General features: G+C 39.2%; 1 protein-coding gene across 7 annotated transcripts in view; it reads left to right on the plus strand.

Annotated features, from left to right (window-relative positions):
* The window catches only part of LOC101863573 (multidrug resistance-associated protein 1), a 57,945-nt gene that overhangs the window by 22,742 nt on the left and 8,890 nt on the right, over window positions 1–26,313 (plus strand). For 6 of the 7 annotated variants that reach the window (XM_005095047.3, XM_005095048.3, XM_035968884.1 and 3 more), the window contains 20 exons: window positions 2,821–3,100; window positions 3,487–3,581; window positions 4,204–4,381; window positions 5,210–5,396; window positions 6,134–6,267; window positions 8,897–9,034; window positions 10,508–10,654; window positions 12,031–12,130; window positions 12,923–12,989; window positions 13,901–14,027; window positions 15,278–15,454; window positions 17,752–17,919; window positions 18,994–19,306; window positions 19,621–19,723; window positions 20,795–20,906; window positions 21,389–21,623; window positions 22,372–22,516; window positions 22,949–23,114; window positions 24,550–24,749; window positions 25,861–25,987. In XM_005095047.3, coding sequence (XP_005095104.1) covers window positions 2,821–3,100; window positions 3,487–3,581; window positions 4,204–4,381; window positions 5,210–5,396; window positions 6,134–6,267; window positions 8,897–9,034; window positions 10,508–10,654; window positions 12,031–12,130; window positions 12,923–12,989; window positions 13,901–14,027; window positions 15,278–15,454; window positions 17,752–17,919; window positions 18,994–19,306; window positions 19,621–19,723; window positions 20,795–20,906; window positions 21,389–21,623; window positions 22,372–22,516; window positions 22,949–23,114; window positions 24,550–24,749; window positions 25,861–25,987 — 3,199 coding nt within the window. The remainder of the gene's footprint in view (window positions 1–2,820; window positions 3,101–3,486; window positions 3,582–4,203; window positions 4,382–5,209; window positions 5,397–6,133; window positions 6,268–8,896; window positions 9,035–10,507; window positions 10,655–12,030; window positions 12,131–12,922; window positions 12,990–13,900; window positions 14,028–15,277; window positions 15,455–17,751; window positions 17,920–18,993; window positions 19,307–19,620; window positions 19,724–20,794; window positions 20,907–21,388; window positions 21,624–22,371; window positions 22,517–22,948; window positions 23,115–24,549; window positions 24,750–25,860; window positions 25,988–26,313) is intronic. The other variant, XR_001184726.2, reaches the window with a different exon arrangement.

The following is a 26,313-nucleotide window of genomic DNA, read 5'->3' on the forward strand; positions in this document are numbered from 1 at the left end:
ATTGTGACCGGTCAGTGAACCTGTGCACGTTCTGAGCACTGAGAAGTACAGAACTGCGAGATGGGGGAGATTAATGATTTTTTTTTTTTAAGATGCGCTCAGGGGGAGGGCTGAACGTGACACCGGAGGACAAAAAAACTGAAACTGGAAGCAAATTTTTAATATTTAGAATTTTGATTTCTATTACTACAGCTCTCTGCAAAGTAAAGAGCGCGTTGGTGCAGGCTTTGTGTGTGAAATCGGGAACCGTCATAACTTGTAAGCATGTTGTTGAACTTAGAGACGTAAGTGTTCGCGTTTCATTGGAAGGGTGACAGTAAATTACCTCTCTATATTTTAGCTTTCTGTTCAAGATTCGCAGATTTTTAGTGTCACTGCATTTTGCCCTCCCTTAGTTCTTACACCTCTCACACTGAATAGGTCTACTTGAGCTATTCAAGTTATTACTCTACTTTGAGTTTGAGCATTAATTTTTGCCTTTCACGTATCATGACACCCAGACTGGTACATGACAGTTGATATTCTGGTTCTAGGCCTTTTCTCGGGCTCAAGACAAGATTAATTTTTATATATAGTTTATATATGCAGGCGAATATGATGATGGGAAAATTAAATAAGTCGCACAAGACCCCAGTGGACCACCACTTTCTGTACATAATCAAGATTGTAAATATTTGGTTAGTGACTGTTACTTGAAATTATCTTCCAAACCCTCAAATTGATGTGAAATAACCTTGCTTTGATAAATTAGTGGTTTTTATTTCAGCATTCTAGGGTTCAACAGTAGATCTATAAACTATAATAATAATGGGTGTTTCGCGAGAGTGGGCTTCTGTCGCGATCACCCGGAAAGTTCCTCCTTTTTTAAAATTCTGAGTTGAAACCCATGCTCATGTGAACGACTATTTCTGGGGTGCCTTGACAGTTGAAGCAGACTTTGTGCTGTTGAGGCTAGAGATATGAGCAGAGTAAGCCTGATTCCCCGTTTGGACTTCTCTGTTGACATTCACCACTTGGTACTCATAATATGCAGTTTCGAGTGCGTAAAACCTTACTAAAACTAAAAACATCTAATCTATGGCCCTTAATATGACCTAATTGTGTAACAATTAAGTGCCTTGAAAAGCTTACTTAAGCAAACATAACAGAACACTCAAGAACAAAAGATTTAATCTTGTGTGCTCTCAAGAAAAATCGTCTACCCTCTGGCTGTTCCATAAAGATTTGCAGCAAGCTAGTCAGCAATGGAGATCCCTTGGAAATTGTAAAATATGAGGCAGCGTGGTGGAATCAGGCTCTCGTCAATTTTTGGGCAAGTGGAGTTATTGGTATCATCTTATAGCTTGTTCACTTGTCTTTATTTGGATGGAAAAAAAATATCCATTTATCTTGAATACAAGTCGAGATATTTGCGAATGAAGGAGGTGGGATTTTCAGAAGTAAAATTAGTGAGAAAATGACCGCCAAATATTAGTTATTTCCTTAGCCAAGAGTCCGTGGTAACAGAAAATGTACATTTTTTTGTGCTTTTAATCGTTTTTCAGAAAAATCCACACAGAAAATAGTTCTTTAATGGACATGAAAGGTATTGAGCCAAAAACCAAAAATTTGATAAGAATTCACAAACCTGTGGAAAAATGCAAGTTTCTTCTCTTTGATAATTTTGACGAGAGCCTGATTCCACCATGCTGCCTCCCAAATTATTTTGACTAGGCTCATAATAACATTATGACTGTTATTTAGTTGTATGTTGCCAAAAATTGCTTCTGTTATCTCTTGATGCACTTTTCTTAGACTTCGGCAAAAAAAATGTTTCAAAAACTAAGTTGACAGTTGTAGTGTTTGTTTCATCAACTTCTTTACAGATTTAGGACTTCGTCATCTTTATACTTATCATATCATAATAATAAGACACATCCTTACTTCTGCCTTGATTTCAAAATGTATCGACCATGTCTCTCCTTTGGAGCACATCAAAGAATTCAAGATCTGAAGTGAAGGGAGTAGTACATTGGCAATCTACTACCTCTATGTCTACCGCCCAAGCAAAACTGTATCATGCATGCTGCTTTAAACCTATCCGTACGCCCTTGGGTCATTATTTACCCCCGGGGTTGTATTCTTCACATTCTAGAATACTTCTAGGACGAAGATCTCTTTGATACTTTCAGTATTTCTCAAAAAATCATTTTGACAGACTGCTATGCAAAACGTACAGATCGGATTAACGAGTAAATTTCCTCTTTGGAAAGTGGTGGCACAGAGTTCCCCACGTCGTATGGATACGATAGTAAAATGTGATAGGGTTAAGATGTTTTGTCAAGTCATAGATTTTAATAGAAACCATCTAATAAAGTTATTAAGTATACAATGAGTCAAATCCCTTTTAGGTCTCGGCATTGCTTGTAGTAGCTGGTGTGGAAGTGGGAAGTGGCTGTTTGTACCGGCGATTGTCTTAGACAGGTGGCCGTTAGAGCAGGTTTGACTGTACTATGCTTACTGATCAAAAGGGACCAGTGTGGCTCTGACTCTCCATAAATTTCTACTTTACTGATCTATCGCTTCTTATAAGATAAGATAAATCTTTGTCCAGATCCTGGCACATTGGTTTTGTGTTTCACTGCATTTACACACACACACACGCACACGCATACACACACACACACACACACACACGCACGCACACACACACACACACACACACACAAGATCTTGTCTTATCTTATTATGTATCTTAAGGTGTTGTCTTTCTTACCTAGTTTTCTATTCTGTTAACTTAATTTTTGTACATAAAAAAAAATTTAATCTTTTCTGACCAAGCTGGCAAAAGCAATCTGCTTTGGAGAGAGCACCAGGGAACAAAGGTTTAGTGGACTACAAGAAGGCAAGGGGGGCTGACCTTGCTCAGAAGAAAACTAAGGCTGTGTCAAATGGGGAAGTGCTGGATGATGAGTGTGGAAAAGGAGACAGTAGTGCCGAGAAAGATAGAGATGTGAGTGAAAAGTTGCTTGATGACGATGAGATTACAGTGGAGATCAGGACTGGATCGACTAAGTCAGGGTCTGCAGAGACAGGAGCAGGCTCTGCATTCTTGTGGAAAGTGAGTGGAGTCAAAAATTGTTATACTATCCATCCATTTATCTATCTATCTATTTACCAATCTGTCTGTCTGTCTGTCTGTCTGTCTGTCTGTCTGTCTGTCTGTCTGTCTGTCTGTCTGTCTGTCTGTCTATCAGTGAGTGTATCTATCTGTCTGTCTGTCTGTCTGTCTCCCTCTCTCTGCCTTCATTAAAGATACCATTATTGTCAAAAATTATTATGGCAGCTAGCAGACTAGCTGAAAATGTATATATATTCAGTCCATATTATGAAAGTTGGGATGTTTTTATCAAAAACGCAGTACCAATTAGTCTGATAATGGCTGACTAACGACATTGATGAAAATTGGCTTCAGCGTGAGCTTGACATATCTATTGAAGTCCACAGGTGATCTTCCGCACCTTCTACCGTTCTGTCATCTTCTGCAGCGTAATGGCTCTGATAGCGACGTTCTTCAGTGTGATGGGTCCACTGCTGGTCAAGTGAGTCATAGAGAGACGGGGAAGAGGAAAAAGAAGAAAAGGGAGAAGAAGAGAAAAAAAAAGAAGAAGAAGAAGCAGAAAACCAACAACATCAAAGAGAACAAGGAGAACAGGAAAAGGGAGAGGAAGAAACTGGAGAACAAGACTGAAAAACATTGGGAGAAGAAGAATGGAAGAGAGGGAAAATATGGTAAAAAAAGGAGGGAGAGTAAAGGAAGGAGAAGAAAGGAGGGACGATAGAAAGGAACAGAAGGAAAATAAGAGTAGAAAAAAAGAAGAAGATTAAGGAGGCAAACAAAAAGAAGTGGTAGAACAAGAAGGGAAAACAACGGAAGAGCAAGAGAAGAGCGAAGAGAAGAAAGAAGAAAAGGAAAAATAAAGTAGAAGAAGAAAAAGAAGGAAGAATGAATGAAGGAAAAAGAAAGAAGTTGAGAGAGTAAAAAAAAAAGAAGGAAAATATTGTTCTTCACAGGGTTTTCCTGCATTACTTACACCCTCATTGGATCGAGTACAGGATGGGGATTCGGATGACTCTATGATCTGAATTTTTTCCCAAAATATATCTGAGCCCCCCACCCTCTCTTTCCTAAACTAACCCCTTAAAATGTTTGTCTGTCCTCAGATATTTGATATTGTTTATCTCTGACAAGGAGGCGCAGTCCTGGCATGGTTATTTGCTGGCTGTCGCACTGTTTTCCACCTTTGGCATTGCACACATTCTCTCTGAGTTTTTCTACTACCAGTGCAACAAATTTGCTGTGACAGTGAATACATCTATTCTTTCTGCAGTATATCAAAAGGTTTGAGAGGCTTTCTTATTTTCTAACCATAATTTTAAAAGAGTATTTAGAGATTACCTTGTTTTAGGACTTTTCTTTAAGAACATCCATCAGTAGTACTAAAGTTTATGCTTCGTCTATCATGCAAAGGATGTAAGTTGGTTCTGGTGTAAGTAACAATACTGTGATGAGCACCTTGGCCTTCTGTTAAGAAGTATCACCAACAGCCCATGTTGGTCCTAAAGGGCAGGGTTGAAGCCACTCACCTTCCAAATGATCTACATTGTTGTGAGATATGTGTTTTAAATATTGATTTTAAAGGAGTCCTTTGTTTTCTATTCTGTGTAAGAAATTCACAGTTTTCGTTTGATTAGCCATGTTCTTTTTACCCCCAGTCTCTGTCAAGCATTTCACTGAATTGATTTTTTTTATTTTGTCTTTTCTGTCAACATATTTGCCTGTCACACTGAGTAACTTGAACCTTTTCTTCTTCTCATTCTTCGCCGGCAATGGCTGCCTATTTTGTTGTGTTTTCTATGTGCATTTTTCACTCTGCGCATATTCGCTATGTGCTTGCTATAGTATATTTCAGTGTTAAGTCTCGATTTTAGCTGATACTCACTGACTTTTGTTAAGATAAAGATGAACTTTATTGGTCCTTGAGGGAAACTTTGAGTCGATGTATCAGAACCTCATCATACAGAGAGTCAGTTTCAATACAGACACCTATGTTCAATGATACATGTAACGAAGATGCACAACGCACTCACACAAATATACACAGACAGTGTCTCTGTTTCTGTTGGTGTTGTACAGCCTTGAACTCGAGCCTGATTTCCGGTTTTTCAGTCTCTTCGTCTGAGCAGTGAGGCCCGCCAGTCAACATCTGCAGGGGCAGTAATCCAACTGATATCGTCTGACAGTAACAGTATTTGGGGTCTCTGCAATGAGATGTTCATGCTGCTTCAGTGTATTCTTCAGTTTTCAGTGGGTGTCGCCCTTGTTTACCAGGCAATGGGTGTGGCAGTTTTTGCTGGTGAGTTTAACATGACAGGATGAAGCTGCAGAGTTATATTTTTCATGTCTTTGATAAACAATTTGTAGTAAAATTAACACAGCAATTTTTTTATAGATGGACATAAAAGGTGTTGACCCCCCCGGGGCAGTGCCACTGACCGTAGTGTCTTTAGGCCATTCCCAAAGGGGGGACATTTCTCGTTCAAGCACAGTAGAATTGTAAATGGGCTGATTCATGTCACGCTCATAACTGTGCCTGATCTACAAAAGGAAACTGCTGCTTTTTCTTTCTTAATCCTTACTATTGTCATTTTCCTCTACTTCTTTTGTATGTTTGTCACTCTCTTGTGACCTGCTATTTCCGGGGTGCCTTGATAGTCGAAGTAGACCTTGTGCTGTTGAAACTAGAGAGATGAGCAGAATAAGTCTGATTCCCTGTAAAGACTTCTCTGTTGACACCCACCCCTTGGCACTCATATGACCTTATGCAGTTGCGAGCGCCGTAAAACCCTCTATTATAAAAAAAATAATAAAAGGTGTTGAGCCCCCGAAAAAGAAGAATTGCCTGACGTGCAGAAAATGTTTATTCTTAGATTTCATTATTTTGATGAGCACTTGATATCACCATAGATAGTGCCACACATATAATAATTTAGAGCAAAATGAGTCAACAGACAGTGGCAGTGATGCTCAGATAGTGTTCTGACCCATCCCACCTCTCTGTTTAAAATCTCTCTGTATGAATTTGTTGTACAGGTCTGAGTGTGTTGGCAGTACTGTTTGTGATCAAGTCAATCACCTTGAGGAAACACGCTCAGCTTGACCAGATCATGAAGAAGCAGGCGGACAAAAGGCTCAAGGTCATCACCGAAGTTTTGAGTGGCATCAAGGTTTGAGTCACATTTTAAAAATCATTTTGAGATGTACACCGAGAGGTCGTCATGGCAACATCACATTTTAAAGGGAGGCAAAGTAATGACTGAGTCCATATTGTGAAAATGATCACCACTGCCTTTCGCACACCGAATCCAGGTATAAGCCCCAAACAAATGCTTTCCACCTCTCCCTATCCTGGGCTAGCCTCTTAATAATATTCCATATCTTTCCACTTTGCTGTACATCATTCTCTGTGACTTTTCTCCAAGCTCCAGGTGGTCTTCCCCTTAATTTCAGACCCCGCGAATTCCGATCTAAATTTGAGTGAATTTGTTTTTGTTTGTTTCCTTTGGAAGATATGAGGTGTGTGAGAGAATGAAAATACAAGCCTAATAAAGTCTGATATAGGTGTCTTTTAAGAATTAAATAGCATCAAAGTGGGGACATTTTTTTGGTATAAATCCAAGACATTTACCTGTCTAAGACAACCAGTTTTCTCCTCGTCAAGAGGTGGCCGTCTTGGACAATTTTGACCATGTGATATAAACATATTTATTTGTTATTCTTTTTCCAAGAATGTTTTTCCTCTTTTGCTTTGCCATACCACTCTAAGAGGCCACATTACAAGCAAGAGAGCGGGGCTGAGCGGGGACAAGAAGAAATAAGTCGTATAAAAGATATTTCTGTTTGAATGGCCATACTGTGAGCGGTTCCCGTGCGAGTCTTGTTAGCTTTGAGCGAGTCTATACTTTGTTTTGTTTCTCCTCGCTTCCTACTCGGCCTGTTAACGTGATTTATTACCTCTGGATTGGAGTGTCTTGTGCCGCTTCTTGACCCACTTCCCGTCTATTGTTCAATCTAACTTCCCCGTTTAACTATTTTCAACAACCAATTTAAAGTTCAAGATCTGAAGTTCCATTTTAAGTGACACCACAATTTTTTTTATGTTTTCTTTGTTGGAGCAGAAAACGAGAATTTAAAAAAAGGTAGTAGAATACCAACTTTGAAAACCTATACAAACATAATACATCTATGCAGGTGGTAGTGGTACTGGTGCTGGTAGTAGTAGTGGTAGTTGTGGTGTTAGTGGTGGTGGTGGGAGTGGTAGTGGTCGTGATGGTGGTGGTGGTGGCAGTTATAGTACTAATAGTAGTATTAATAGCAGCAGTAGCAATAGCAGTGGTAGTAGTAATAACAGCAGGAGCAGCAGCTGCAGCAGAAATGTTAGTATCAAGCAAATTTTCTTCATCTCCCTTTAAATCGTGTGTTAAGTGAAGTAATTCTCCAAAAATCTTTCTTTGTGATGTAATGGGATGCACTGAATAATAATTTCTTTTGTTATCTAAAGCAAATTTGCTCCGCAAGTAAGGTGAACTTTCAAGCAATTTAAACACAAGAAACTGTCTATGGCCAGCCATCTTGCTCATTTTGAAATAGTGACACCACCGTTCCCTCACATTTCAGTGTTTGTAGATTTCATCCCCTGGCTGTCTGGAGGTGTCCACATTATCCAAATGAGTCTAGAAAATTACTCACCCTCATCTCTTGAATCATGTTTCTGACCCACGGGACAATCAGCTAATCAGTTTTCACCTCAGCTGTTTCCTGCTAATTTGCTGCTTATTTCTCGCTTTTGAAAAGCAGCTCAAAGTATGGCTACCCCCAAGTTAATAGCTCATCGCTAGCTTCAGCTCTCACTTGTAATATGGCCTCACCCGAAGAAATGTAGTAACATTTCCTGCTCTTTCTTTTGTCTTTCATGAGTGGTTGGCAGAAGCTCTGGTATGGTTTGCATTTTTTTATCAAGCATTTATCGCTTTGATCACTTCTCTCTTTTTTGTGTGTGCGTGTGTTAGTCTGTTGTAGTAACTCCTCTAATCTTTGGTACGTATATGACTTATTTGTGTTGCAAGTGCCATAAAACTCTAACTAAAACTAAAACATGTCTTTCTATCCTGAAGCCTTTTCTCTCCACCAGGCTGCATGTCTCTTTTAAGATAAATCTTTATTTTTCCAGACACTGGCACATTGGTTTGGTGTTTCACCCCACACACACACACTCACACTCACACACACACACACACACACACACTCACACACACACATCCACTCACACACACACATACTCACACAAACACATACCCACACACATGTGAACACACTCACACACACACACACACACACACACACACGCATTCATGTGCACACACCTATACACATATACTCTCTCACACATCCTTTCTTCCTCACACATATGCATATATACTTTTTTTTTAAATGAAACCCCAATGCTGTTGTTTTATCTTAACCCTTTAAACCCTGGGACTGCAAAACCCTTGTACCTTAGCTCTCTCGGATAGACCCTTAGATTTATACCAATGCTCACCAAGGTGTGAGTTGGATGCCTAGAAGAGTAAGAAGCATTCTCACTCAAGCTTGCACTAGGGTTAAAAACTTAAATATTTCAGTGACCTTCCCATACTCCCTCTACCCATTTTTTTCCCTTTTATTCTCATATCCTAAGCAAATAATGTTTGGTTTTCTTTTTCTTTTTCTTTTTTTCTTTTTTTTTTTGTTTTTTTGGGGGGGGAGGGTTTTAGATGAACAATTCTAAACCTCTATCTCTTTCTTTATCTTTTCTAGGTACTGAAACTCTATTCATGGAACGCAGCGTTTAAGCGACTCATCAGTGAAATAAGAGAAGTGGAACTTACTGCTTTGTTCAAATTTGATATGCTGGGTTTGGTCATCACGTACAGTTGGACCGGAGCCATTTTCTGGGTGAGCATCTCTCATAGATCAATGAAATTATCAGGTGGGCCAGTTTTTCGGCTATCCGGCTTTTGCGTCTTTTTGCGGCTGAGATGAAAATGTTTACTGCCTGGTCGGCAAATTGTAACCCGACACCGGCTAGGCCTGAAGGAAGACCAGAAGGGGTCGTTGAACTCTTGTACATTTCTGGTTGGGGCAGGGCATTATTCGATTATTTTTATAAAACAAATAGGTACCTAGTTTTTTTTTAATCCAAATAAACAAGTCAGAAACTAGGTACATTTACCTAGTATTAAAAGAGGGGGAGGAGTGCAAACTGGCTGGCACCTCCACCAAGAGGAGAAAATAATTTCTTTACAGCAAGACCTTCACCCATCCATTATGCACATCTATATGCAGTTATTGATGAGTTCTATTTTTTTAATATTTAGGTTTTTCTGATAGGCCTAGGCCTATGTATTAAATATTTTGGCACATGTTAATATCTTATCTATTTTTAATTTAATGCGGTGCGCCATGCAGAGACTTTTATTCTGAAAAATGTTCAGGCCTTTTTATCAGAACACTGAACTTTTGGGGTTGTTTTTTTGTTGGGTTGTTGTTGTTTTTGCTTTGTTTTGTGGGGGAGGGGGGGGAGTAGTAAGTTGAATGGAAAGGACAAATTTGTTAAAGAGGATCTCATCATATTATGTTCTACTGTACAGTTATGACTGATCTACAGATGATTCTGAAAAGGTACAGAAGCTTATATCAGACATTTTATTTTCTTAGAGCATATGTCCACTTATGGAAACCAGCACGATTTTAAATTAAATGGTGCAAGCTCAAGTGACTGCAGTTTCTGGAAATTCAAGTGTAGTTTGATATGACAAGGACTATAAATTAATGCTTACTGAAGGAAGTAGCCAATAAGTTACTGTCTCAGCATTTTGTTATCATGTAAGCACTGGACTTCTTTTTCAAGTATTTTATACCCCCGGGGCGGTGCCACTGACTGAAGTGTCTTTATGCCTTTCCCAAAGGAGGGGCTTTTCTCGTTCATGCACAGTAGAATTGTAAATTGGCTGATTCGTCAATGTCACGCTCATAACTGTGCCTGATTTTCAACAGGGAACTGCTGCGTTTTCTTTCCTAATCCTTTCTATTTTCATTTTCCTCTACTTCTTTTGTATGTTTGTCACATTCTTGTGGCCCACTACTTCCAGGGTACCTTGATAGTCGAAGCAGACTTTGTGCTGTTGAAGCTAGAGAGGTGAGCAGAGTAAGTCTGATTCCCTGTAAGGACTTCTCTGTTGACATCCACCCCTTGGTGCTCATATGACCTTATGCAGTTGCGAGCGCCGTAAAACCTCTACTAAGCTAAATTAAACTAAGATATTTTATTGTCCTGTTGTGTATTCTTGCACTAATGTGAGCATTACTGCCCATTCACTTAGTATTATGCTGGAATTTGGTAGAAGTTGGATTGCTTGTTCATTTCAGATGGTTTTCTTCATTTTCGTAACGCACGTGCTAGTGGAAGATGACCATCGCTTGGATGCAGCGACAGTGTTCGTTACAATGGCCTACTGTACATTCATTAGACAAGCTGTCAACAAATCGGCCTATGTGTTTGGCTTCATTGTCACTGTAAGTACATTTTTTTCCCTTTCAGTGTTCTCAAAGCTTCGTATGTCTGGAATGCAGGGATGTTGCTTCCTGATACAATGAACAATGAACAAAGCTTCTTGTGGTGTGTGGGGGAGTTTTTGTATTGATGGTTGTTGTATCATAATTATGTTTGATTGTCTCGTCACCTATTTCTGCCCCTACCCCCTCACCTCCTTTGCCCCCTCCTCTGGGCTCCTGACTCTTTCTGCAGCCTTTCTACTGCTACTTGGCTCTTTCTTACTGCTGTCTTTCAGCCACTCCCCTGGTCTTATGGTCGGTAAGATCTACACCTAGCCTTCTCGGATAAGGGTGAAAAAGTCTTGGAGGTCCCATTTGCAAAATGCGCACGTTGAAGATCCCTTGGTGGTCCAAAATCGATAGAAGTACGCTCGGCCACCACCCGGGCAAAATCCAAAATTTCCTACCAACTGAAAATATTTAATGTGTCCTGCGCTCTCTTATGACCTTATTTTAGAGAAGAAAATTTTTCGTCGCTCTCCAAGACTTATTGAATGAGAGGCCAGCACCTTAACATCCAGACCGCGAAAGCTCCCGCATTTTGGTCTTTCAATAACACTTGAAGGCTCACTGTTCAAGAAGCATAACGCCATTATCCATATAGATTAATTCAATTCGATTTTCTTTATCTTAAACTTGAAAAGGCAAACTACAACACATTTAGTATGAAATAGGAAAATATATATTTCTGATTTGCATGATATAGTTCAAAATAAGCGGGAAAATGCCAGTTTCTTCTATTTCATTATATTGATGAACGCCTGATTTCACCACAACGCCTCACATGTTCACTTTTTTTAAGAAGCATATTCATGTTTCTGTTTTATTTAAGAAATCAGGAATACTCCAGGGTGTGGTAATCTCAACAAAAAGGATATAAATAGGTCTTTGGAAAGTCGCAAAAACACTGTCTGAGAATGAAACCGGTAAACCCCAGCACAAATTCCCACCAAAATTAAATTAAAGATTTACTTCATTCGTACAATTTCATTACCGCTAATTCTAATCCTTTTGACTGGTTTCTGGTAAAATTCTGTTCAAAGCTGTTGTAATGCAGTTATAAAAATCCTGTATGGTGTACATATTATGGTCCACATTATTGCTGTAATCAACTGATATTTGCATCTACGTTGTAAAGAAGGATAACATTTTAGCCCGCGATGTTGGACGTGTGGTGTACAGGAACTGTCACAAAGGGGCTAAAGCAAAATTTTTATGCTGTTTAGATCTGATTGTTTCCAGTCGTTCTTAACATAAATGAACGTGGTCCTTGAGTTGATGAAAGGTGTGACTTCACATTTTTGGTGAAAATTTGGCTTTGTAAAATTCTTTTTCAGGGTATAGTGTCTGCCAAGCGTATTGGGAAGTTTCTACTCCTGAAAGAGGTGACAAATACTGAGGTCCAAGGGGATCCTGCTAATGCAACTCTACCTCCAGGTAGGATTTGAGGGGAGGGAAGCATGGTGTTGCCTCTGAAGATGTTGTCGGACAGTTTTTCAGATGCTTTTAATCCAAAATTTTGATTTTTTTTTTTTGCAGTTTTTTAATCTGTGGTGTCAGTTGCATGTGCTTTAGAAATATTTTTTCAAAATGTAAATTTCAAATGTTGAAATTAGCAAGAAAAGGGAATAATTTGGGTACAATTGTAAAACAAAAATGATACAAGGTATTGGAGGGCAGTGACCGCAGTGGTGGGCATGATCGGTTCTGCTAAGTCATCACTTGTCCCTGCAATGGTGGAGGAAAAACAAATCTTTTTAGATGCACTTGAGCTGCTTGATGTGATATCGAAGGATCAAATCTGGGAATCAAGTTCTATGATAAGAGCGCTGTGCAACATAACACACCTGTGTTGGCTGCCTTGTATGTAGGCTATACATCATGAAAACTTGTCACTGTTTGAAAACACAGATGATTAAAACTGGGTCTATGATTAATAATTTTTAACAATTTATACTTTTTCCATGGTGCACTTATTGCTAGATTTTCAGCATCACTTCATCTTACGCTCTCTTAGTCCTTCCAAAAAATACAATAGCAACATAGTGTTCTGACTAAAGATCTTGATATATCTCTTTAATCAAAAACAGAAATGACTTGAGAAAAAGTCCTGTCTATTTTTACTTTTTGTTGAGTTCGAGAAATGAAAATATAGGTAGAAAATGGATTGTTGTAGCGTGTATTGTGGTTTGTGAGTCTTTCCCATCTCCATATAATGTGCTCCCACAGGTGTCGCTCTACAAATCACCAACGGTCAGTTCAGCTGGGACAGGAGCAAAGCCCCCACTCTCAATAAGTAAGTGTCAGATGACGTGGCATTGGTGGTCAAAGTGGCTCTCAGTTCCTGTTGTCTAACTTGCTATCTTTGGGTTGTCGTTAAATAGTCATCTTTTACGTACTCTGGGTCATTTAATGATTTCCTAATGGCTGGCTAGTGAGCTATGTTTTTGCATGGGCTAAATTTTCTCTGTCCCTCAACATATCGAGTGAATTTGATAAAGTAAGTGACCACAGAGAGGAAGATAATGAGGTTCACTAACCTGTGGTAATCAATCGGTGCTCTGATGGAACCTCACTAGTGCATTAGTTAGAGAGGTTCAAAGATCCAACTTGTCATTGTTATTGATAGCGAGATTTATACAGAATTTAAAGTGCATTTTCGAGCATCTGTAGTTTGAATCTGGATGTGTTTATACACTTTGTGTATCAAGGTATCAGGAATCTTTCTGTGCAAAAAAAAACAATTTTCACCCAAATTCAAATTAACGAGATTCCACCAGAGCACCGACGATAAGTGTACATATAGTATATTTATTTATCTATTCGTCTATATAATATGTATTATATTTTTGTTTTATAGCATTATCATCGCTGAAAGTATTTGTATGATTCCATTGTGATGTTTTCAATATGATTCTTATGACTATCTTGAACATAGGACATCTTTTACATAGAAAAATTTACAACTTGCTTCTTGGAGAAAGTGAATCGTTACTATTAAATGTAACTATATACAGCCACCAAAAACAAAAGTAATCATATCATAACCTTGCAATGATTATAGCTAACCCATTAACCCATCAAGTGCACAATAAAAAAAAATGTTTATGTATAAATGTTATTACGATTTTACTAATCAGTTGGTGTCGTTTTGATTGGCTTGTGCAAAAGGAAAATTATGTTATATTTTTGTTTTAAACTTATCAGCATAAACCTGAAAGTATTGGAGGGCAGTTTGACTGCGGTGGTGGGCATGATTGGCTCTGGAAAATCATCGCTGATCTCTGCCATGCTCCAGGAGATGTCCATTCTGTTTGGGACTGTGGAGAGCAAGGTGAAGTACTGAAGGATCTGTCACTCCCAATGACAGTCCTTTCATAATATTATAGTCAAACCTGTCCATAATGATCACTTGAGGTCATAGTGAAAAGTAACCTTCATAGACAGGTGGCCTCTGTGGACGGGGTTTGACTTATGAACATTTTCTACATGTATAAGAATGTATTCTCACTTACCACACACAAACCCCCAAATACCTCTATCATAAAAGCTTTTTATAAAGAAATGCTGTCAACAGACTTAAACCCCTGCTGCAGTCATTCACAAAACAAAACAAAACAAAACGAATCAAAAGAAAATAAACAAGCAAACAAAGAGAAAAAGATATGAGTGAATATGGTTTCTCATCAATTCATGTGAAGATTGTTTGTACACTGAGAATGTGAATGAGACAATGAATAGTGAATGATTTTTTATTCCATGTTTAGATTAGAAAAGACAAATTTCTGGTTACTAGAGAGTCAGTCAATCAATGAATACGAAAGAATAATGAACGTCTTTTAGAGGTTTAGACCACTTTTGATAAATGAATAAAAATGTGAAAACAGCTGAATACATAAATTAATGTTATTCCGGATATGCACGACCTCGTGTAAAATACGGAGGGGTCACTTTCGGACCTGAGTTGGGGGGAAAGGGGGGGGGGGGGGGTCACCTGTAATATAGTAAAGTATATATGTGTAACTATGCGGTGGAATCAGGCATTCGTCAATTTTTGGGCATGTAGAGTTATTGGTATCGCCTTAAAGCTTTTTCATTTGCCTTGCTTTTAATGAAAGGTTTACCCATTTATCTTAAATACATGTAGAGATATTTGTGATTGATTGAGGTGAGGTTCGCCTTATTTGAGAGGTAAAATTAGTGAAAAAATGGCCGCACAACGTGTGGTTATTTAAAAGACTCAGAGTCCGTGGATACTGACAATTTACATTTTTTGTGCCTTTGATCAACGTTTTTTCATTATAATTCACACTGAAATGGTTTCTTAAATGGACAAAGAAGGTGTTGAGCCAAAAAATAAAATTTCTATAATAATTGCCAAACCAGTGGAAAAGTGTCAGTTTCTTTGCTTTCATTATTTTGACAAGCGCCTGATTTCACCACGCTGCCTCACCTAATATGGTAGCCTATACTGCAGTGTGTTCTGTTTTAAAGTGGGCTGTGTTGGGTTTCTTGAGATTTTTTAGATGTCTTTCAACTAAAGCAAGATTACTAACTTTATGTTTTGTGCTTTCCTGCTTGCAGGGCACTACGGCATATGTCCCCCAGGAAGCCTGGATTCAGAATGATACGGTGAAAAATAACATCCTGTTTGGTAGTGAATTCGATGAGGAGTTGTACTCGAAGGTCATCGGGGCCTGTGCTCTGGAACCTGACCTAGCTGTGTTGCCTGCTGGGGACCACACAGAAATTGGCGAGAGGGTAAAAATGTAGTTTCTGCAAATTAATTTTGTCTCTTGTTTTTTCTTATTAGATTTTAGTAGCAAGCGCTCCTGGTGGGATTTTTTTGTTAGAGAGTCAATTCGACGTTTTTTTAACAAAACAACTCAGCGTCAGCTGAAGACAAGACTGTAACGGGGCAATAATTAAACTCTTCATCATCATCGTCATCATCATCAGTTTTGCCTTACTCACCCTGGACCAGGGTATAAGTCACAGACCAACACTTTTATTCATCTTTTCCCTATCATGGGAGGTAGCGTTTTGACATCATTCCATGTCTTTCCACTTTCTACTTTTCTGTAAACTCTTTTTCTGGCTTTCCAAAGACATGAGCAGATGAGGAACAGGTTTCTACTAGCCATTCACATTGATGGGAAAAGTTCAAAACTGACATTGAACTACTGTGTCTTGATAGTGAGTACTGGTATCAACACTGGCTTTTCCTTTGCCCCAACACATGTTAAGATTCTTTTTATTTTTGTTAGTTAAGCAACAGCAAGAGGTGTCATAAAGGCTGTTCTCAACTTATTCCTATCCCTTTTAGGGCATCAACTTTTTTCTCTCCCTTTAACTCTTTATCTCCGAGGGGGCATACCCACTATGCTGGGGCCCTTTTTTGTTTTAAATCTAAAAATAATAAAAAGTCACTAAACTGGTCATGAAATCAAAACAAATTAACCTGTTTTAATAGGTCTTCATCTAATGAATAATATCCCGATAAAAGAGACCTGTTTTGGGCAATTGCCAAAAAGCAATTTGATGGCAAAGTTGTAAAGAAATGTGCCCGAGTCGCTGTCAGTGGCTCAGCGGCACAGTGCTTTTGACCGCTTGCCGGAGATAAAGAGTTAAAGATATCAACTTTTTTTGCTCCCTTTTTTTTAAAATGCAGATGTTGTTACGCCCCCCATCAACATCTCCCTTTAACTCCTTACTTATCTGCGGAAAGCGGCTCCCAGCAGCTTGTGGACAGAATCGCTGTGGCGGTGAGCCGCTGGCATCAGTTTACAACAAACTCTCAGTCAAATTACTTTTCGGCAATTTCGGAAAATAGGTCTCTTTTACCAGAAGTTTATTCATTAGATGAAGAACTATCAAATTAAGTTCACTTGTCTTGATTTAATGACCAAGTTAGTCACGTTTTTGTCACTTTTAGATTTCTTACCAAAAGAGGGTCCCAGCGTAGTGGGTCTACCCCCTTTGGAGATAAAGAGTTAAAGATGTCAACTTTTTCTCTCCCTTCAGAGGCGTCAAATGTTTTCTCTCTCTCCAAGTGTGTCAACTGTTTCCTTTGGCCGGCTCTATTTCTCCTAATACTCGGGAAAATAAACTTATAATCCCGAGATTTGTTGCGAATAGAGTGGCCCGCGTGTGTGTGTGTGTGTGTGTGTGTGTGTGTGTGTGTGTGTGTGTGTGTGTGTGTGTGTGTGGGGTGGCAGGAAGGGATTTTTTTGTTGTTTACATGAAGGATTTTAGTTTTTAGGGGTGACTAAATGCAAAATAGGTTACTGCCAAAGTCGAGCAGTCTTGTTTTCTCTCTGTTCCTTTTAAAGGCATTTTCAAATGAAGTATAGCCCGGGAACGCTGCCCTAACCACAATTGAAGTATTTGAATATTCAGACATTTAAAAATCTCTAGCTCTTGAAATTGAATTCGATACAAAAAATACTTCCTCCCAGTCCTCGCAGAATGCCAAAATGAAAGATGACACAGAAATAGTCCCAAATAGGCCTAACCAAAAAATCTCGAGAGCGGAAAAACTTCTGAGAAATAGAGGTCAAGTTTATTTTCCCAAGCGTTCGGAGAAATAGTCACTTCATTTTTCTTTTCTCTTCCTCCAAGAATGTCAACTTTTTTTCTCTCTGAACAGGTGTGTCAACTTTTTCTCTCCATTCGTGTGTCAAATTTTTTCTTTCCCTCCCAGTGTGTCAACTTTATTCTTTTCTCTCCATTCAAAGGTGTCAACTTTTTTCTCTCTCAACAAGTATGTCAACTTTTTTCTTTTCTCTCCCTCCAAGTGTGTCAACTTTTTTCTCCTCTCTCCCTCCAAGTATGTCTTTTCTCTCCCTTCAGGGTGTCGACTTTTTTCTTTTCTCTCCCTCCAAGTGTGTCAACTTTTTTCTTCTCTCTCCCTCCAAGTGTGTCAACTTTTTTCTCTCTCATAAGTGTGTCAACTCTTTTTTCTCCGTCCAAGTGAGTCAACTGTTTTCCTCTCTCTCCCTCCAAGTGTGTCTTTTCTCTCTCTCCAAGTGTGTCAACTTTTTTTCTCTCCCTCCAAGGGTGTCAACTTAAGCGGTGGTCAGAAGCAGCGGATCAGCCTGGCCCGAGCGACGTACCAACAGTGTGACTTGTACCTCATGGACGACCCTCTCAGCGCAGTAGACAGCCACGTGGGACGGCACATCTTCCAGAATCTTGTCGGACCCGGTGGCTTGCTGAAGGACAAGGTCAGTCAAAATTTCAATAAACTAACATGTCACACACTCTTAATAACAAGTGTGTCACATAACACAAACAGCAAGCTTGCCACATACACCAAATGACATTATGAGCGTTTCACATGCAAATAATAAACATGTCACATTCCACAAATAATAAACATGTCATATTCCACTAATAACAAACATGTCAGTGTCATATTCCACAAATGACAAACATGTTTTTTTCCACAAATAACAAACATGTCAGTGTCGTATTCCACAAACAACAAACATATCATATTCCACAAATAATAAACATGTCACATTCCACAAATAACAAACATGTTTTTTTCCACAAAAAACAAACTTGTCAATGTCATATTCCACAAATAACAAACAAGTCAGTGTCACATTCCACAAATAATAAACATGTCAGTGTCATATTCCTCACATAACAAACATGTCAGTGTCATATTCCTCACATAACAAACATGTTTTTTTCCAATAACAAACGCGTCAGTGTCACATTCCACAAATAATAAACATGTCACATTCCAGCGGCACATGCAGCTGCATAAGGTCATATGACCATATGCAGTTGCAAGTGCCATAAAAAGATTACCTATACAAAAAAAGGGTTGGCTTCAGTTGAAAAACCAGTCAAGTTTACATTTTAAGAAAGTAGAGAAATTAGAAACTGAAAGTTTGAAAGTCTATACCCGATAGTGAGTATAGCATTTCTTTTACCAAATATTGCACAGGACTTACCTTGGTTGTCCATGAAATTGTTTGCAGAGAAGACAATCCGATTTTTTCTAAAGAATTCAACGAGAGTCAAAAACTCAATTTTTTTTTTTAATTGACTCTTTTGATTTTTTAACTGGAGTCTTCAAGTGCATTAGTCATTTTCTTCAGATTTCTAGTTGTTAGTATGATAAAAAAAATGTCTGTGCTTGTTTAGTATCATCAATATTTCAGGGTTTTGTATCTTGTACTTAAATTCCAATTATGGAGCAGAGACACTTTTGCTCAAGTCATGAGGCTGACTTAAGTAAGGATTGAATTACTTTGTGACTTCAATGATTTTCTGTTCTATATCAGACAAGAGTCATGGTGACCCACGGCCTCCACTGGCTGACAGAGGTGGACCAAGTCGTGGTGATGACTGCTGGTCAAGTCACAGAGCAGGGCTCCCTGGAACAGCTGATGCAACACCATGGCCCTTTTGCCCAGTTTCTATCACAGTATGTGCAACAGCAGCAGCAGCAACAACCAGAACAACAACAGCAGCAGCTAGAGTCTGGAAGTGGCGACAACGTCCAAGCTTCCGCGGACGAGGTGTGTGGGAGAGAGAGTTCTGTGTCTGTGCAAGATGCTGAGGAAGAAGCTGCTGAGCTGGATGGGGATTCGTCTGGTAAGGACTGCGTGTGATAAGAGACTCATTGTCAGTGTCAGGCATCCACACGGTTTACATATTTTAGGCGGATGGCGACCCCCACTCAAGTTCTAATCCCGTATGGTTCAGTATTTTCTTTTTACCCTTCTCCTGACAATGTGCTCTTGGCCTGATGGTTGGTCCTTGTCCTTGTTCCAATAGCTCTTCCTTCAGATCAAAATACAAATTTAGAAATTGTATTGTAAATTAGAATATTTGATTTTCATTATTTTTTCACTGTTCCCTTTACATTAAGGAGAAAAGACTGGTCTTTTTTTTTCTCTCATTCTCAGAGGAAATACGTCAGAAACTTTTTCAGCGTTTGATTTCCGTTCAGTCATCATCCTCTGAGGTGGATGAGGCAGTGGGTCTTGATGCTGCTACTGGGACAAACAGGTCTGGACGAAATATTGTTTTTTCCTTAGAGAACTTTGCTTCTAAGTAGTTTTGTTGTTTTTTGTGTGCGGGGGTGAGCTTTTTCATTGTTTACCTCCTTCTAAACACAGAATACAATATGTGAGGTATCTTCGTGAATCAGGCGCTCGTCAAAAATAATGAAATCGAAGAAATCTGCAATTTTCAGCCAGGGGTTTAAATTTTTTTTTCAAATTTTTGTTATTTAGCTCAACACCTTGTATGTCCATTTAAAAACACTTTTATGCATGGATTTTATTGACAAACATTGATTAAAGGCATGAAAAGTGTAAATTTACAGTTACCAAGGAATCTTGAGCTATGGAAGTCACCAAACTTTGGCTGCCATTTTCTCGCTAATTTTATTTCTGAAACCAGGCGACCCCACCTCCTTCAATCGCAAATATATCGACTTGTATCCAAGATAAATGGATTTTTTTAATATTTAAAGCAAGACAAACAAACAAGTTTTAAGCAGATACCAATAACTCCACTTGCCCAAAAATTGACAAGCCCCTGATCCCACCACATCGTGACTCATATATAATTTCAAAAGTAGAATTAGTTTCTCTTTTCTCTCTCTCTCTCTCTCTCTCTCTCTCTCTCTCTCTCTCTCTATATATATATATATATATATATATATATATATATATATATATATATATATATATATATGTTGTTGTTGTTGTTATCGATCCAGCAACAGCTGGGCTCTCGCCCTTCTGTCCAATGCCATGTAGTGATAAGTGATATATATATATATATCTATCTATCTCTTTTTCTTTTTTGTTTAGATCTAAATACTCAGCACAGAATACGGTAGACTACTCCAAAAGTTGGGGGGTTTTCTTTTTTTTTTTAATCTAGAATCTCAACAAAAAAATGTAATAGAATATTTCAAAGTGGAGAACTTTCTATTTTAGTATAGCGTTGTGTATATCTGATAAAGCAAGGAGTTTTTTTTCTGTTGTTCTAATATAAAATTGTAATTTTAAGGTTGTCTGAAAACAAATTTGTACACTGCAGAATAATATGTCATGTTTGTTTTGTCAGGAATGCCAGTGAGGTTACAGCTTTCGGGCATACAGAGAAAGATCTTGTCAAACATGAAACTGAGGATGAGAGCAGTCGCTTAATTGCGGAAGAAGAACTGGCTCATGGAAGAGTGAGTGCGTGAGGAAGAAAGAATAGTGGGAGGGGTGTTTACGGTTAAAGGTGTACGTGTATGTTTGTGATGCCATCTGTAGTTTTGTCCAGTTGTTGTTGTATTTTGTGGCATCGGTAGTCAAATGGTTAGGTTACCTGATGAGTAACCTTGAGGTGCGGGTTCGGGGGTTTGAGCCTCGGGCCCGACATTGTGTCCTTGGGAAAGGCACTTACATGAATTTTCCACATGTCACTCAGGTGGAAATAGGTACCCGGCCAAGACAGCATAAGATCTTATCAGTTTGTTAATGTTTTTGGGTGTTTAAAATGACAGCTCACTCTGTATGCTTCCCAGGTAGTTGAGATTGTTTCAGAATGTCATCAGTTCTGCAGGGGTGTTAATATTCATTGTAAATCACATAGAGCTTGCTGTTGAATGGTAATTTATGCTGTGCCGATGTATGTATATAATAAGATAATTTTTTCATATGTGTGATGCAGGTGGAGTGGTCAGTGTACGCTGCCCTGTACCGTACTATGGGCGTTGTTCCAATGACTATCATGGTCCTGCTGTACATCAGTTACTTCGTCTTTGACCTGGCCGATGGCTTCTGGCTCACCTTCTGGGTAGATGACCCGGTCTTGAGCAACGTGTCGCTGCCGGGGGACAGCGAGCTGCGACGTGAAGGGAACAACTACTACATCACTACTTATGCCATGTGGGGCATTCTGGAGAGTAAGTGTTGAGAAATTAAATTTTGGAGAGTAAGTGTTGGGAAATTAAGTTCTGGAGAGTAAGTGTTGGGAAATTAAGTTCTGGAGAGTAAGTGTTGGGAAATTAAGTTCTGGAGAGTAAGTGTTGGGAAATTAAGTTCTGGAGAGTAAGCGTAATGAAATTTACTCAGGCAAATAGAGTAATGAAATAAATTATTATGAGTAAGATGTGTAAATTTGTTGTGGAGAGTAAATGTAATGAAATTTACTCTTGAGAGAATAAGTATCATGAAATTTATTGTGGAGAATTTTTGTATGATACCATTTGGCGGGTGGTTAGTGGGTGCTCTGGTGTGGTTTGCTCTTTCTTTCCTATCAGATGATCTAATATCTTTATCTCTCCTTGTCTGTTTTATTTTTTGTATGTAACTCTCCAGCAACATCTTTAACCTGGCGGTTACTTGCAATAAAGGTTTTCTGCCAACCTGTCTTCAGGCTGAGTGCATACATTCAATCAGTGTTAAGAAGCTCTCATGATAGATAACAATCTTTTGGGAAATGAAATGAAATGGGAACATGAAATTAAGATTTCATATCTTAAACCATCTGTCAACTTTATCAAGTCTAATAAGTGACCATAGCCCTGAACCTGTCCACAGCAGCCACCAGTCTATAGCAGTCACTTTTCTCTGTGATCTTGAGGGATCAGTAAAGACATACATGTTCGACTGTGCTTGTTTTCACCTCCCACCAATGTTTCCGTCCCTCAGCGGTGGTGATAGTCGTTTACTCTGTGATCAAGGCGTTCCGACACAAGATCTTCTCACAATCTGTCCACGCAGACATGCTGGACAGCGTCCTGTACAGTCCCATCCAGTTCTTTGAAACGACGCCCATGGGCAGAATTTTAGCTAGGTGAGACTGTCTCTCTCAGGTGGTGTTTTTGCTTTTGTGTGTATATATTGTCCTAAGATCTGAAAGAAAACATGTTTTTTCAAGATCGTCTATGTGACATCAGTAGTTTAGTGCTTAAACTTTCGAATTCTCAACCATAAGTTCGTAGGTTTGAATTCCATCAGGGGCCGGACATTGTGTGCTTGTGAAAGGCACTTTCAATGAATTTTAATCACTTTAGCCAGGTTGAATGGATACAGCGAAAGATTTTGTCAGTTAGTTAATGTTTTAGTGCGTGTAAACTGCAGCTTGTATTGTATGCTTCCCAGGAAGCCGAAAATGTTTCTGTCTCGCTTTTAATCACTGCACTTAATTAATAGATGGATGTTATAGTGTCAATATTCTTCTCTTTACCCAAGAGAACAAGCTGCATTCCTCACATTTTTCTGACAGATTCTCCAAGGATATAAATGTGATGGACATGACGCTGTTCCTCTTCATCGAGATCTGGCTGCACAGTTGCATCGGCATCCTCTGCATTCTCATCACCATCGTCATCAATCTTCCAATCTTCCTCGCTGCTGCAGTGCCCATCATTTGTCTCTTTTATGTCTTGGAGGTAACTATAGATTTTTTTTTAAAGCAAGTAGGAAAACTGCCAGAACATAGCTTGTAGATGCAGCTTGGCAGTTTGTACTTTTTAAAAAGGGTCAAATTCACCAAAACTTGTCTTAGGGTGTGTTTTAGTGCTGAAAGCTTTTATTTTTGGCACTGATTAGATTAATAATGCCCCCCCCCCCCCCCCCCCAAAAAAAAAATCCTATGTTTAAAATGAAAATGAATATGATAAAAAAAATTATAGCTGTTTGGACTTTTTTATAGTGTTATTTTTTTGCCTAAGGCTGTTTTTTTTTTTTTAACCAAATGGCTTGAAACTTTGCAGATAGGCACTACAAGATATGATAAAAGTTTATGCAGGGAATTTTTTCATGGAGTAATAATTTTGATATTTATTGTGCAATACAGTTTGAAAATCTACATTTTCCTCTTATATTTAGTTGTGGTTTTTAAACCTGCACATGCCTTCAATATACAGTTCCATAGAAGTAAGTTGACATTGGAGTGTAACTGACTTAAGGGTTTTGATGGTAATAGATATTTTGGTGTAGATCAGTTTCTGATGTTGATGGTAATAGCTACACGCATGTAGCTAGCATCTTCGTTTGTCATAGCTGCAACCCAGAAATCGCGACTGCGATTTTTGGCATGCGAATATATTGCGACCAGGATTTGTGCATTTATTTATTATTTAAAATTAAAAATCCCCCCCGAAAAATGGAAATAAAAACCGAAAAAAAGCTTTTAGAAAGAAAAGTTTATTTTCACTTCCACTTCACTTCTTCTCTTTCTCACTTGTTGACACCTTGTTGGTTTGTTGTTTTCATGTGAAGAATATAGGTGGGCCCACATTACATATGTTACTGTGTCTCTTTTATTTTTCCCTTTTTGTTGCGTTTTAATTTGTTGGTGTGATAAATTTTTTCCACGTCAGTCAGTAGCACCGCTCCGCGGGGTTACGTATCCAAATCTAAGGTGTTTTAGAATAGTGCACTGTTTATATTGAGTCAATTGTTGTTTTGGTTTGTGTCCATCCAGGCCCAAACAGGTGAAATAATATTAGACTTAGAGTTACATTATTACTCATTGTTACTTTTGTTCTGACTTTCAAACTGAAGGCGATGGGTGGTTGGCGGGTGCTCTGGTGTGGTTTGCTTCTTCTTTCCTATCAAACATCCATTGTCCTTATCTCCCCTTCTTCTTTTTTATGTTTGTTACTTTATTGTAACACCTCTATTCTTCGGCACTTATACGACCTAATTGTGTTGCAAGTGCAATAAAACTCTTACAGCTTCTTTTTTATGTTTGTTACTTTCTCGTAACATCCCTAATCTTCTGGCGCTCATACGACCTTATGAAGTTGCGAACGCCGTAAAAACCTCAACTAAAACTAAAACTAAAAACTGAAGGCGGATACTCGAATTTGAATGTTTCAGAGGTTTTACCTGCCCACGTCGTGCCAGCTGCGCCGACTCCAGAGTAAGTGGCTCTCCCCTGTGTTTAACCACGTCAGCGAATCACTGGCCGGAGTGAGTGTGATCCGGGCACTGGGCCAGGAAGGGAGATTTATTCATTTAGCGGAAGACAAAATCGACTTCAGCCAACGTTTCAAACTGGCAGCTTATGCCTGTGAGAGGTGATGATAGTTATCGTGATGGTGTTTGTAGAAGTGTGACTGAAAGGTTGTTTCTGTCCTGTGAGTGACTGGTTGGTGTTCATTTTTGTTTCATGTGCTCTGTCTTCCTGTTTTTAGTGTCTTGATCCGTTATTTGTGAAATGTGACGGTTATCATTTATCATTATCATCTATATATGTTTTTTTTTGGCCTCTACCACCTTACGATGCGGAAGGGAGAACCAAACGTCTTTTCTCTTGTATGCTGTAATGCCTGTTGTGTAGTCATATTGTTTTATTTAATGCTCTTGGAGGCTTTTCTCAATGCTACTTAGAATGCTCTTATCGTCAGCGAAAAGAACTCTGTATAACTCTGTAAATTACTTTTCTCGTTTGCCATGTGCCTAACATGTGAGTACACAGATGGGTTAACTTGTAGCTCTTTTGTGCAAAAAATGTGATGGGTCAGGGTCTTTTAGAAATGATCAAGTGTGGGTGGTTGGCGGGTGCTCTAGTATGGTTTGCTCCTTTTTTCTTTTCAAATCTCTCCCGTCCGTATCTCTCCTCCTTCTTTTTTTTGTGTATGTTACTCTCTTGTAACACATCTATTCTTCGGCACTTATGCGACCTAATTGTGCTGCAAGTGCAATAAAACTCTTACTAAAACTAAAGAGTACTTTTTTGTGTGGAGCCATGTGCCTGTGTATGTAGGAATGTATGCATTTGTGTGTGGGTGTGTTTGTATGTGTGTATGTGTGTGGGAAAGTTTGCATTTTTGGGGTCTACTACTCTATTATTACCCAGCCACACTGACAACCACTGGGTAATGTAACACTTGTCGATGTGACAGAGCGAGTGGTTTGTGGGTGCTCTGGTTTAGTTTGCTCCTTCTTTCCTATCAAACATCTATCGTCCTTATCTCCCCCTCCTTCTTTTTTATGTTTGTTACTCTCTTGTAACACCTCTAATCGTCTGGCGCTCATATGACTTTATGCAGTTGCGAGCGCCAGAAAACCTCTACTAAAACAAACGACTATTATATGACCTTATTGTGTTGCTAGTGCCGTAAAACTTTTACTAAAATTAAAACAAAGTTCATGTGACTGAGTAATGTAGAAGCTGAACCCGCACAGGTGGTTGTCGGTGTGGCTGGGACTGTTGTCCGACGTCCTTATCCTGTGTACCGGTGTCCTGGCCGTGACCTACCGCGATGAGCTGACCCCTGGTCTCACTGGACTCTGTCTCAGTATGGCTCTCATTGTGAGTAAAACACACCCTCCCCCCCCCACCCCCACCCTCATGCTCACACACTCGCATGCACACTATCTCTCACACACACACTTACCCACACACACACACACAAATGCACACACACAAACACACTTACACACAAACATGCACACACACACACACACGCTCACTCACATATACACCATATACACATACTCACACACACTTGCACGCACACACACACACACACACACACACACACACGTGCACACGCACGACTAGGAATGGATAAAGTGTAGTGTTAGACTGATGGTGTCTGGGTGCTCGAGGGTGGGGGGGGGGGGGGGGGGGGGGAA

Source organism: Aplysia californica, unplaced genomic scaffold, assembly GCF_000002075.1.
Source record: "Aplysia californica isolate F4 #8 unplaced genomic scaffold, AplCal3.0 scaffold00094, whole genome shotgun sequence".
In the NCBI taxonomy this organism is placed as follows: Eukaryota; Metazoa; Mollusca; class Gastropoda; order Aplysiida; family Aplysiidae; genus Aplysia; species Aplysia californica.